This window comes from Vombatus ursinus, unplaced genomic scaffold (assembly GCF_900497805.2).
Source record: "Vombatus ursinus unplaced genomic scaffold, bare-nosed wombat genome assembly UNPS02014794.1, whole genome shotgun sequence".
NCBI lineage: Eukaryota > Metazoa > Chordata > Mammalia > Diprotodontia > Vombatidae > Vombatus > Vombatus ursinus.
Window position 1 is genome coordinate 19,276,863 of NW_020954572.1, and position 14,924 is coordinate 19,291,786.

At 38.9% G+C, this 14,924-nt stretch overlaps 1 protein-coding gene across 1 annotated transcript in view; it reads right to left on the reverse strand.

Moving 5' to 3' along the window:
• STARD9 (StAR related lipid transfer domain containing 9) overlaps positions 1-14,924 on the reverse strand; it is a 131,476-nt gene that overhangs the window by 65,800 nt on the left and 50,752 nt on the right. Inside the window, exon 4 of the mRNA XM_027869953.1 lies at positions 3,976-4,092. Coding sequence (XP_027725754.1) covers positions 3,976-4,092 — 117 coding nt within the window. The remainder of the gene's footprint in view (positions 1-3,975; positions 4,093-14,924) is intronic.

Here is a 14,924-nt window from a genome sequence, read left to right on the forward strand (position 1 = left end):
CTGACAGAGGTTAAGTGACGTGCCCAGTGTCACACAGCTAGGAAGTGTCTAAGGCAAGATCTGAACTCATGTCTTGGTGATTCCAGGTCCGATGCTCTACCCACTGCACCATCGAGCTGCCTCAACAGAGAAAACAGCCCATCCTGCTCTGCTCCTCCCTTAATTTTGTCTTTACTTTCTGGTATGATGGATTACTAGAGTAGGAAGAGGAGAAAAATTACCCAGTTGGGTCCAATACTGAAAGGATCTTTTTTTCATCTTGGATTCAGGCCTCCTGGTATCCCAGGTGGGGGCCTCCTTAACCTCCTGGTTTATTGAATCTTTTTTCCCCCTCTTTTCACTTAAAATAAGCACAGTGGAAAGAACTCTAAGTTGAGAGTCTACAGAGAAGGGTTTAAGTTCCTTCTCTGGGTTTTGTCTTGCTTTTGTATTTTGTAACCTTAGCGCTTAGCATAGTATCTGGCACAAAGCAGGTACCTGATAAATGTTTATTAGTTGATTGTTTCAATAGTTTCAGAAAACAGACACAGTGATTACATCATATATGACCTTGAGTAAGTCATATAACCTCTAGGCCTCAATTTCCTCATCTCTAAAATGTGGTAGGTTGGACTAGAGATTTCTAACGTCCCTTCCGGCTCAAATATCATATGATTCCACATAAGGAAAAAAAATCGCTCATGAGCCAAGTGAGCATGAAGACAGGCTAAGGTAAGAACAATGTCCTAGAAAGAGGGTCCTGATGAAGAATGTTCCTAGGTAATGTCTACCTCACATTGAAACCATTCTGATGGAAAATGAAGGTAATTTCACTGTATATTCCTATCCAGGACCCTTATCTTTCCTTCCTGACCTTTTAGGCACTTTCTTAAAAGAAAAGGGCAGTTAGGTGGTGCAGTGCATAAAGCATTGGGCCTCAGAAAGACCTCAGTTCAAATATGGCCTCAGATACTTACTAGCTGTGTGACCCTGAGCAACTCACTTAACCCTGTGTGCCTCAGTTTACTCATCTGTAAAATGAGTTAAAGAAGGAAATGGCAAACCATTTCAGTATCTTCGCCAAGAAAATCCCAAATGGGGTCACCAAGAGTTGGACATGACTCAACAACAAAAAAAAATATTCCTAAAACCTGTGACAGAGGGATATTCTTTTTTTCTCCATTTTTAAAACATCTTTAAAGTTCTGAGTTCCAAATTCTATATGTCCTTCTCTTCCTCGCCTCCCCCCTCCCTGAGACAGTAAGCAATCAGATATAGGTTATACATGTGCAATTATGTAAAACATTTCCATATTAGTCATTTTGTACAAGAAGACTTGAATAAAAGAAAAAAAATGAAAGAAAGTGAAAAATAGCATATTTCAGTCACTATTCAATCAATATCAGTTCTTTCTCTGGAGGCAGATAGTATGTTTCATCATTAGTCCTTTGGGACTGTCTTGGATCATTGTATTGCCGAGAATAGCTAAGTCATTCATAGTTCTTCATCAAACAATATTGCTGGTACTGTGTACAATGTTCTCCTGGTTCTGTTCACTTTGATATGTATCAATTCATGTAAATCTTTCCAGGTTTTTCTGAAATCATCCTGCTTGTCATTTTTTGTAGCACAATAATATTCCATTACAATCATATACCACAGCTTATTTAGCCACATTCCCCAATTGGTGGACATCCCTTTGATTTCCAATTCTTAGCCACCACAAAAAGAGCTGCTATAAATATTTTTGTACAAATAGGTGTCTCTTTTTTTGGATGTCTTTGGGATACAGACCTAGCAGTGGTATTGCTGGATCAAAAGGTACACACAATTTCATAGCCCGTTGGGCATAGTTTCAAATTGCTCTCCAGAATAGCTGGATCAGTTCACAACTCTACTAACAGTGCATTAGTGTCCCAGTTTTCCAACATCCCCTCCAGTACCCAACATTTCCCTTTTTTGTCATATTAGCCACTCTGATAGGTGTGAGGTGGCGCCTCAGAGTTGTTTTAATTTGTATTTCTCTGATCAATAGTGATTTAGAGAATTTTTCATATCACTATAGATAGCTTTGATTTCTTTGAAAACTGCCTGTTTGTATCCTTTGCCCATTTATCAATTGGAGAAGGACTTCTATTTTTATAAAATTGACTCAGTTCTCTATATATTTACGAAATGAGGCCTTTATCAGAGATACTTTTTGCAAATTTTTCCAGTTTTCTGCTTTCCTTATAATTTTGGTTGCATTGATTTTGTTTGTGCAAAAAAATTTAATTTTATACAATCAAAGTTATCTATTTTATATTTTGTAATGCTTGCAGAGAGACATTTTTAAGGGCCCCACCTATTTGTTTTACTTAACTAATGAGGGCTGGCCTAGAGCTAAATCCTTAAACTTTACCTACTGTACACCCCCCCCCAAAAAAAACTCCACAGACCTCTCATACATACAGCTTAGAACTTTGACCACTCTAACCTTTGACCCTGGGCATTGCCTAGGCTAACACCAAGGATATTGCTGGATTTTATCATAAAATCAAAACTGTATAGAGGTCTAGACCATCATGTGATAGGCTTAAATCACAACAGGAATTCAGGCTACCCAAACATATAGACTATCAAAGAAAGTTATAAAAGACTCCTGCATGTTATATGGTTCCTAAATCCAAGTCCTAGCTAAAATCTCATCTTTTATAGGAACCTTTCCCAATCTCCCTTAATGCTAGTTCCTTCCCTCAGTGATATCTCCAATCTAGCCCGAATAAATCCTGTTTGTGCAGCCTCGTGTGCACATTGTCTCATCCATTAGACTGTGAACTTCCTGACAGCAAGGACTGGGCTTTTTTCCCCTGATTTTCTTTGTATCCCCAGCACTTAGCTGGTATACTGTAGATGATTAATAAATGCTTTCCAACTTGACTAAAATTTTTATTGCACATTCTAAGCATTACAACTGACAAGTTGTCATCTGGTGACAAATACAGACTCCCGGCCATTCAATCTGAAAGGAAGGCATTTTGTGTACTATATAGTCGTGACATTATGTCTTTTATTCAATCCACAAACATGACTAATATCTGTGCTAGGTCTTAAGGGAAATAAAAAGTAGTCGATAATGCATGCCTCGCTCTGCCTACACTCCCCTCTCCGCCAGGAGTGGGGAGGTATGTTTGCCCATATAACTGTGGTACATAGCAAATCAAGGAAGGCATCACAACATAGGGGCCATCTGAGTTATATCTTAGTGGGTGGGTAAAAATTCATTAAGTGAAGTGGGGAGGGAGAACATGACAAAAACAGGATGGAAACAAAGGGACAGAGATAAGAGAGAGCACATAGTGTGCTTGGAGATCAGTGTGTTTGGAGACCACAGTGTGGTAAGTACATGGAGGGAAATCATGTGAGACAAGATTATAAAGGAGGAACAGCACAAATTGTGAGGAGGTCTTGAATGCCACATAAAGGAATTTGAAATTTTAAGACAGTTCTGATTGGCTTTTCAATTTGAGGCACTTTTGAAATGTTTGTTTTTTATAATGTGAACCTATATAGAATTCTTCATTGGATTCTAAAATAAAACCTCGCTCACAGAAAAAAAAAAGATATATATAGATAGATAGATAGATAGATACATATGTGTGTGTATACACGTGCACAGTGTTCTCAGCAACCAGTTAGCAAGCATTTATTAACTGCCTACTGTAGGTTCAGGAGCTACAAAGATATAAGTGAGATAATTCTGGCCCTCAAGCAAGTGAAATTCTTTGAGGGAAAACAATAATATACACCCAAATTATCTTTATTGAGTCTTCCTTTTTTCCCTCAGTGTAAATGCCCAGGGTAGTGTGTGTGTGTGTGTGTGTGTGTGTGTGTGTGTACACATGTTTAAATCATGAGTTGTCCCCAAATATCAATTCTTACTTCCTATGTACCTTAAAACCCTATTAAAAATTCACCTCCCCCAGGAAGATTAGCACAAAGACCAAGGTCACTCACTGGGGTCCCTATCATCGTGTATGTCTTTCCCGAGCCTGTCTGCCCATAAGCAAAGAGGCAAATGTTGTAGCCTTTGGCTGCTCCCGAGAGCACCTCCATCCCCAGATCCTGGAACACCTGCAACAGTAAAAGACAGAAAAATCCGTGAGTGACCACAATCCTTCCACTAGGGGGAGACATGGGGTTTTTTTTCAATTAATCTAGAATACCAAGAATGCCCATTTCACCAGAAATGCCATCTGAAAAAAAACAACTAAAGACGATCAAAATAAATTAGACGGGGATCACTTGGTGCTGGAGATATTCACATGAACATTCATACATACACACACACACACACATACACACACACACACACAGTGTACAAATTAATCTGTGCATACTTACATCCACGCTCTACCTGAGATACATATGTGAATAACCACGAACCTGACCTAGCAAAGCACTTTGCACAGGATAGGAGCAGAATAACTATTTGTTCATTTGATTTCTCACAGGCCTCAAAGTGCCAGAGAACCTAACTGGAACATTTTTAAAACCAATGACCCGAGAATGCCACAAAAATTAAAATGCACAAAGTAGGTACCCATCAATTAATTGGAGAGTGACATTAAAATTATGGAGTATGAATATAATGGAATATTGATTACTGCGTAGTAAGATGTGATGAATTAACAAGAATACAGAGAACCCTGGGAAGGTTTATATGAGATTATCCAGAACAAAGTAGACAGAATAAAGGGAGTCGTCCACAAGACCACAACAACATAAAGAGACGAAATACCAAAAGAAGTAATAATGTCCAATCTTGACTCCAGAAAAATTATGGTAAAACATACCTCCCCACCCTTGATAGACAGGTGATTAATAACAACAACAACAATAATAATAATGATAGCTAGCATTTATATAGCACTTTAAGGTTTCCAAAGTGCTTTACATCTTATTTCACTTGATCCTCACAACTCTCAGAGGTAGGTGCAATTATTATTTTTTTTTTTGGTTAAGCAATTTGGGTAAAGTGACTTACCCAGGGTCACACAGCTAGTAAGTGTCAAGTGTCTGGTCTGAGGTCGGATTTGAACTCGGGTCCTCCTGACTTTAGGGCCAGTGCTCTATCCACTGAGCCACCTAGCTGCCCCAGTAAGTGCTATTACTATTCCCATTTTAGAGATGAGGAAACTGAGGTTGACCTTCACCCCAGAGTCACACAGCTAGTAAGGGTCTGAGGTGAACTCAGGTCTTTCTGATTCCAAGTTCAACACTCTATCCACCCCACCCCCACCTAGCTACCTCAGTTAGGGGTGGTAAACCATAGGCAGAGTAAAGCATATACATCAGGCAAAGCAAAGGTTTTGCTTAGTTTTGCTGCTTTGTGAGGGGGTATGACGTAGGGGAGTGATCACTGGAGAATAATAATGATGAGAAACGGGGAAAAACTAATAAAATAAGATAAATAAGAAAAAAATTTTAAAAAGGTTAAAATTCTCAGAAAATGTTTTCCAAGAGGCTTGGAAAACAGGTTCTGCACCTGTTGCTAATACAATCCTTCACAGGCTAATCAGAGAAGGAAGCACACCGGAAATCTTTATTACACAAAACTTGTGCTATATATCCAGCTTCCTGGCTCAGCTCTGCAGGCCCATTGTTGCTGATACATCGGGCCTCAAGCACTGTCCATATCGTGGACTTCAGGAAAAATCAGGGCTAATAATTACCCAACACATTCCTTCCCTCTAATCCTCCTTCTCGATATCTGCCACGTTCTCATTCAAGTAACCAGGTCTCCCACCATCAAAGGGCAGAACACAGCGGGCCAGGCTACTCCAGGCTGCCTCCTTGTGGACCACCAAACCAAGTACCTGACTCTAGCTAAAAAAAAAAAAACCATATAGGAACTAAGAGTCTATTCTGTGCCGAGGGCTGGGATTCAAAGAGAAATACGAAATAGTCCTTGACCTCAAGAGAAGTAAGATGTTGCCCAGTAAAAAGTCCCAGGAACTTGGACTCAGGCAGTTTCATAAACATCTGCCCAGTGGCTCCTCTCTAACCATTCATTCTCGACTTAGACTGACTTTGACCGCCAAGGTCTTTTCTCCTGATTACTCACCAGGAGGTTCAGATTCAGTATTGCAAAATAGCTTTGGGTCATCAAAAACATCCAAGCTGGAGTGTTTTTATCCATAGAATCAAAGAATTTTAAAACCAGGCCAAACTGAAACTCCTCTACAAAAGCTGTGACTTGCCCACACAGTGAGTTCTTAGGATCCAAGGATATGCTGGTGAATGTTTAACTACTAGCTCTCTAAAGGGAAAAAAATGTAATCATGATACGATTCTAGGTTATTAACATTTTCTCCATCACTTTTTTAAATCTAGTCTATCAACAAGGCAATAAATGCAAGCCCTGATTTTTGTTGTTGAGTTGTTTTTCAGTTATATCTGACTTTTCGTGACCTCATTTGGGGTTTTCTTGACAAAGATACAGGAATGGTTTGCCATTTCCTTCTCCAGCTCATTTGATAGATGAGGAGACTGAAGCAAACAGGATTAAGTGACTTGCCCAGGGTCACACAGCTAGTAAATGGCTGAGGCTGAATTTAAACCCAGGAAGATGAGTCTTTCTGATTCCAAGCCCAGTGCTGCATCCACTGTCCCACTCAGCTGCCCTAGTGTTTGCCTATTTCCTAGGTGTAAATGCTCACACTGAAAATTTAACAGTGGGCTCTCCTGGGCCTGAAGGAGCTGGCTCTAGCACACCCCTGGCCAGCATCTTATTAACAAGGGAAAAGAATAGCCCAGTTCGTGGAGAAAGTTTGGCTTCCAGGTCAAACTGCCACTGTCTGGGGCAGCTAGATGGCACAGTGGATAGAGTTCTGGCTTTAGAGTCAGGAGGACCCAAGTTCAAATCTGGTCTCAGACACTTGACACTCACTAGCTGTGTGATCTTGGGCAAGTCACTTAACCCCGACTGCCTCACCAAAAACAAACAAGCAAAAAAAAAAAAAACTGCCACTGTCCTCAGCCAGGCAGCCAGCCAGATGGAGACCCTGTGTCAAGAGGAACTCACAAGTTTCCGTTTGGTTCTGCTTAGAGGAGGTAGAGAAGGTCAGTCCTTGGGGAGGGCTCTGTAGAAGAATGATGAGTCTGTTTGGTTCTGGCTAAGTTTGCAGAATATTCAGTTGTTTTGGTTTTTGCTCTATCTCAATCATTTCAGAAAATAAATAGTTTTGTTTCCAGTTTGAAGTGGAACCTAGGCAGCTGGGCAGTATAGTAGACAGAGCACTGAATCTGGGAGTTGGGAACACCCGAGTTCGCATCCTACCTACCTCACTCACTGTGTGACCCTGCACAAGTCACCTAAACTTTCTCAGCCTCAGTTTCCTCATCTGTAAAATGAGGGTGATGATAACAGCACCCACCTCCCAGGGCTGTTGTAAGAATCATATGAAGTAATACATATAAAACTTTGTAAACCTTGAAGCATTATATAAATGGGAGGGGAGGGAACTATGCACCAGGCACTTAGCTAAGTACTTTATTAATATTATCTCATTAACCCTGGGAAATTGGTGCTATTGTTATCCCCATTTAATAGTTGAGGAAACTAAGGCAAACAGAATTAAGTGACTAGCCCAGGGTCACACAGCCAGTAAATGTCTGAGGTTAAATTTGAACTCTGGAAGATGACTCTTTCTGACTCCAGGCATGGCACTTTATCCAGTGCAACACCTGTCTATCTATCATTAAATTTTGGTGAGGTTCATCAAAATTTCTGAAAATTCTACTCCTAGTATGCAGGTCAATCTGGGTTCTTAGAGACTATAAATTCTTTGACTATTGCAACCCACAAAACAAAGAGATCCGTAAGTCTCTCTGTGACTTTAGCAGTGACAGAGGCAAAGTGGTAGGAAACGGAACTCAGTTTTCCCTTCTCAGTTTTTAAAACTTTCCAAAAGCATTAATTCAATTTTTGATACTACAAGTGAGAGTCTTATCTATTACAAGAGAGAATGAACTCTATTCATACTGACATATTCTCTATAAATCAAACCAGAAAATGTTAAATAAGTTTGCAGTTCAATTTGGAAGATGAGCTCAATGGTTCTCTTTAAAGAAAATAAGAGTTGGTGGAATCGGTTTCATTGTGCATCCAAAGGGAACATGAACCAACACTTCATGGAATACTGTACTGTATTATATGTATATGTAATACTGCCTTGCAGTGCTAAAGATAAGCTTAAGTAAAAGGACCACCAATAACACGTAACTATGCCTTATGTTCCAAAATCTGTTAAGTCAAGGAAATAAAGAAATTATAAACAAGAAGAAATATGAAGGGCAGTTAGGTGGCGCAGTGGCTAGAGCACCGGCCCTGAAGTCTGGAGTACCTGAGTTCAAATCTGGCCTCAGACCAAACACTTGACACTTACTAGCTGTGTGACCCTGGGCAAGTCACTTAACCCCAACTGCCTTAAAAAAATAAAAAGAAAGAAAGAAAGAAAGAAATATACAAGATCTTCCAAACCAAGTCAATATTAACAAACAAACAAAAGACTCCAAAAGTTTATAGACTACTCAGAAGCCTCAAACATAAATATATATGCACACGTATACAATACATATGCACATATATGTATATGTGTACATGTGTGTATATATACATGCATGCATATATAAATAAAATGAATAGCAACCCAAAAATCATCAAAAAAATTAAATTGTCTATAGTTTACTAGAAGGCTGGGAAAACTGGAAAGCAACAAGGCACAAACTAGGCATAGACCAATATCTCACACCATATACCAAGATAGTCAAAATAGATACATGATTTAGACATAAGCAAATTAGGAGAGGAAAGAATAGTATACATGTCAGATCTATGGAGAAGAGAAGAATTCATGACCAAACAAGAGACAGAAAACATTATGAAATGCAAAATGAATAATTTTGATTACATTAAATTAAAAAGGTTTCGCACAAACAAAACCAATGCAACCAAGATTAGAAGGAAAGCAGAAAGCTGGGAAATAATCTTTACAGTAAGCGTCTCTGATAAAGGCCTTATTTCTCAAATATACAGAGAACTGAGCCAAATTTGTAAGAATACAAGTCATTCCCCAATTGATATGAACAGGTCAAAAGATATGAACAGGCAGTTTTCAGATAAAGACATCAAAGCTATCTACAGTCATATGAAAAAACACTCTATATCACTACTGATAAAAGAAATGCAAATTAAAACAACTCTAAGGTACCATCTCACCTATCAGATTGGCTAGTATGACAAAAATGAAAAATGACAAATGTTGGAGGGGGTGTGGAAAATTGGGTTATTGTTATGCTGTTAGTGGAGTTATGAACTGACCCAACTGTTCTGAAGAGCAATTTGGAACTATGCTCAAAGGGCTATAAAACTGCGTATCCTCTGACCCAACAATACCAATACTAGGTTTGTACCCCAAAGAGATTTTTTTAAGAGGAAAAGAACTTATGTATAGAAAAATATTTATAGCAGTTCATTTTGTGGTGGCAAAGATTTGGAAATGAAATGTATGTCCACCAAATGGGTAATGTCTGAACAAGTAATGGTCTATGACTGTGATGGAATACTATTGCACTATAAGAAATGATAAACAGGATGCTTTCAGAAAAACCTGGAAAGACTTACACAAATTGATCCAAAATGAAGTGAGCAGAAGCAGGAGAACACTGTACACAGTAGCAGCAATATTGTATGATGATCAACTGTGAATGACTTAGCTATTCTCAGCAATATAATGATTTAAGATAATCACAAAGGACTTATGATGAAAAACGCTATCCACCTCCAGAGAAAAAACTAATGGAATCTGAATGCAAATTTAAGCATACTTCATGGGCTTTTCAGGGGGTTCTGTGTTTTCTTTCACAACATGACTAATAAAGAAATGTTTTGCTTGACTGCACACATATAACCTATATCAAATTGCTTGCCTTTTCAATGAGGTGGCCAGGGAAGGAGGGAGAGAGAGAATTTGGAACTCAAAATTTTTAAAAACAAATGTTAATGATCGCACATGTATAATCAATATCAGACTGCTTGTTGTCTTGGGGAGGAGGGAGGAGAAAGAGGGAGGGAGAAAAATTTGGAACTCAAAATCTTATAAAAAATGAATGTTGAAAACTATCTTTACATGTAATTGGAAAAGATACAAACACTATTTACATTAAGAAAAGAATGTTAAAAATATTTTTATATGTAATTGGAAAAAATAAAATAATCAAGTACCCCAGGTTAAAAACCTATGATCCTATAGCTTTTGTATCTATATAGAAAAGAGACCAAATTTAGGACTTTAGGAAGCAAGAGATGGGAGTACAAAAGAGAAAGCCCAGTCCCTGAGTATACTAACCCAGCTGGACCTCTGCTTGTACTTGCACTCCCTGACCTGGGGACAATTTATGTTTGATTTAGAAAAATGCCTTCAGGAGCAAGACCTCTCTCTAGGTATAGCACTAAGAGAAGCCAAAGAAAAATGTTTTAACTTTGGCCTTAATCATACACCCCAACTTGATTTGTACTCTTCCTTCCCCATTCACCACTCCATAGCTGTTAGGCAGAAACTGTGCAGGGTTCCCTTTGAACCCTTGAAACCAGCTGGGTCAAACTGTCCAAGTCTGAGGAAGAAAGATGCATATTGCCTTTTTTGTCAATCTCCTGATGTCTATTCCCTGTTTAGAAAGTCTTCACTGTTTCTTTCCAGCGCTCCAGTGGGAAGTCAGAACAGAAAAGGCTCTGAAGGAAGAGAAGTCTAGGTACATCTAGACATATGTATGCTATTTCTGCCCATCTCTCACAGCAAGCTAATAACCATGAGCTCGGATAATTAGGAAGGACGCCATTTTACACCTGCCTCTTCTCCAAGCTAAGACATTCCCCAAGAAATTTTATAAAACATACCTTGAAGATTACGTTTTAGCTCAAACATCAACCAATGTTTATTATAGAAATCAACCAGGCCAAATCTTAGACCTTTAGAGATTTTGTAGAGGACTAGATGCTAAATGAGCAAGTAGGTGGCACAGTGGATAGGGGCCTAGAGTCAGGAAGACCTGAGTTCAAATCTGACCTAGCTGTGTGACCACAGGGCAAAACCCTATTTGCCTCAGTTTCCTTATCTGTGAAATGAGCTGGAGAAGGAAATGGCGAACCACTCTAGTATCTTTGCCAAGAAAACCCCAAATGGGGTCACGAAGAGTCGGGCATGACTGAAAAACGACTGAACAATAGATGCTAAGCGCTATGGAGCACTCTCTACTATTGACACCCTCTCCTAACAGGTTTCTGCCAAGGTGAAAGCTGACCAAGCAAATCAGACCACTTTATATTTTCATATATGTGAAATCTGGCTAAAATGAGGCAGGTAGGGGGCACAGTGGAGGAAACACTGGGTCTAGAGTCGGGAAGACTGAAGTTCAAATCTGGCCTCAGTCACTTACTACCTGAGTGACTCTGGGCAAGTCACTTAACCTCTGTCTACCTCAGTTTCCTCAACTGTAAAATGAGGATAACAGCATCTACCTCACAGGATTGCTGTGAGGATCAAATGAGACAATATTTTTAAAGTACTTAGCACATAGTAGGCACTCTATAAATATCCCTTCTCCCTCCCTTCCCTAAAGCAAAGGTCATGAGCCATCTTGAAAAGGGAAAAGGAGCCACATTGTAAAAGGAAGGGAAACAGTCAATGGTACTACTGGCAGGACATGAAGGTTGATTATATGTAAGCATCTCAGGTCTCTTTATTTTAACAATAGATGGTGCTCAGCCCTCAGCCCAGCCATTTGACCACTGAAGCCCCATGGACCCCCTGCAAAGCTCAGAGCTAATTCGCCACAACATTAGGGAGAGCTCAGTATTAGTGTCAAGAATTTGGTACTATCAAATCCAGCAAGGTATATAGCTTAAACATAGCCCATGCCAATTATTGAAGAAATTCTAACATTATTATCATATCCATGCTGCTCTCAAAGCAAACAAAATAGAAGCATTCACAAGAGTTTATAAAAACAGTGAGAGAATTGATAAGACGAATTAATTATCCAGTAATTATAGAAGGAATTTTTCACAAAGCTTTTATCATTGCTTTTACAATAACTCATCATCCCCACGTGAATCTGACAAAACCTCTCCCAAAAAGCATTTGATTTGGAAAAAGAAAAGCTCAGAAAAATAAATATTGGTTGTAAATATAATCTTTATACATCATACATATTAAGGCAGCTGTAGGAGAGATATTTCATGGGACCAGGTAGAATTTAAGAATGAAAAATCAGATTACCAAACCTATCCACTAGCAGAAACCTGTACTTGAGTGGAAAACATCTGGAAAAGGATTCTGGGTACTTGCTGGAAGTCATTCAAACATCTGTTTTCACTAATATTGTTAGTTACATGGAAAAAATGAGTTCTCTTTTCTTTTTTTAAAGGAAACTTACCACCCAAATCCAAAGCTTATGTTTCCATACATTTGTGATTCTACGACTTACAGTTATTCTCCATTAGGTTTCATTTTATTTGACTTGGCCCATGATTCAAGCCTTAGAGCTTTTCTGGAACCTGATTCTATCCTCTGAACTGTCTCCTATCCTGCTATTTTGTGTCTTCTGCAAATATGATGAATATTCCATCTTTGCCCTCATTCAAGTCACTCATAAAAATGATGAACACCAAAGGGCAATGGGCAGATATCTGGGGAACCACACTAAAAACCTCTCTCCAACCAAACATCTATCCATTAATGACCAGATTGTTCAATCAATGCTAATCCACCTAACTGTACTACAATCTGGCCACCACCTTTGCTTCTTTTCCACAAGGATAGCATAAATGATTCTCTCAAATGTTATACTACAGTCAAAGTAAAGCTATAGCATTCCCTAGATCTAATGAAAGAGGGTTAGTTTGGCCTGACCTGCTCTTGATCAAGTCAAGCTGATGTTTTTTGACCACACTTTCCTTTTCTATATTTCCACAGACCACCCCTTTGGTATAGAATTTTGCCAGGAATTAGGACTCTGGTTTTGAAGACTTTACCCTAATTCAATTTTTGAAAATCAAGAAATTTGTCCTTTTCCAGCCCTGTGGCACTTCTCTCATGTTACAAAATCCTTTAGAGGGAATTAAGAGGTTCAATAATCATATCATTCAATCAGTTCTTTCAGTACCCTGGCTTGTACTTCCTCTGGACTTAGTGACTTGAACTCAACAAAGGCAGATAAATGTTCTCTTACTCTGTTCTTACTTAACTTGGGCTCCAACTCCCCATTAACCATTTTTATTCTGTTCTTCCCAGCTTAAGGATCCTTAACAATGAAAACAGAAACAAAATGAGAGTTGAGTAGTTCTGCCTTCTCTATCATCTGTTAACACTGTCCTATCCATATTGATCTGGAGTTCTATTCCTTCACTGATACTGAATGTAACCACAAGGTGCTAATGAAGTTATAATCTCACTGTAGAAATGTATTAGAAATGTAGAAATGTATACTCCAACACCTCTCTGATTGCATCAAGAAGGGAAGAACTAAAAATTGCCTAAGCAAACAAATTAACCATCTCTGAGGGGCTTTAAATAGTTCATCTCTGGAAGACTTTCAGAGGACTTTTTTAAAATTTTTTTAACCAAATTATTTTTTTTAATTTTTTTTTATTTTTAACATGTGTTTTTAAAACTTTGGATTATAAATTTTCTCCCTTCTTCCCTCCCCACCCACCCTCATTGAAAAGGCAAGCATCTCAATACAGGTTATAGAAGTGTAGTCATGCAAAACACTTCCATAGTAGTCCTGTTGTAAAAAACTAAGTATATTTCCCTTCATCCTATCCTACCCCCCATTTATTCTATTCTCTCTTTTGACCCTGTCCCTCTTCAGAAGTGTTTGCTTTTGATTATCCCCTCACCCAATCTGCCCTCCCCTCTATCAACCCCCTGCTCTCTTGTCCCCTTCCCCCCCACCTTCCTGCAGAATAAGATAGATTTCCATACCCCATTGTGTATGTTATTCCCTCCTTAAGCCAAATCCTATGAAAAGTAAGATTCACTCATTCCCTCTCACCTTCCCCCATTTCCCCTCCACTGTAAAAGCCTTTTCTTGTCTGTTTCATGTGACATATTTTACCTCATTCTACTTCTCCCTTTCTCCTTCTCCCAGTATAATCCTCTCTCACCCCTTAATTTTATTTTCCAGATATCACCCCTTCATCTTCAACTCCCCCTGTGCCCTCTATCTATCTATACATACATATAATTTTTTTCCCTCCCACTACCCTAATACTGACAAAGGACTCATGAGTTACAAATAGCATCTTTCCCTGCAGGAATGTAAACAGTTCAACCTTAATTAAGTCTCTTATGATTTCTCTTTCCTGTTTATCTCTTCCATGTTTCACTTGAGTCTTGTATTTGAAGGTCAAATTTTCTATTCAGCTCTGGTCTTTTCCACAGGAATGCTTAAAAGTCCCCTATTTCATTGAATAACCATTTTTTACCCTGAAGGATTATACTCAGTTTTCCTGGGGAGGTAATTCTAGGTTGTAGTCCTATCTCTTTTGCCCTCTGGAATACCACACACCATACCCTCCGGATCCTTAATGTAGAAGCTGCTAAATATTATGTTATCCTGATTGTGTTTCCACAATACTTGAATTGTTTCCTTCTGGCTGCTTGCAATATCTTCTCCTTGACCTGGGGATTCTGGAATTTGGCTACAACATTCCTAGGAGGTTTCCTTTGGGTATCTCTTTCAGGAGGTGATTGGTGGATTCTTTCAATTTCTATTTTGCCCTCTGGTTCTAAAATATCAGGGCAGTTTTCCTTGATAATTTCTTGAAAGATGATGTCTAGGCTCTTTTTTTGGTCATGGCTTTCAGACAGTCCAATAATTTTTAAGTTCTCTCTACTGGA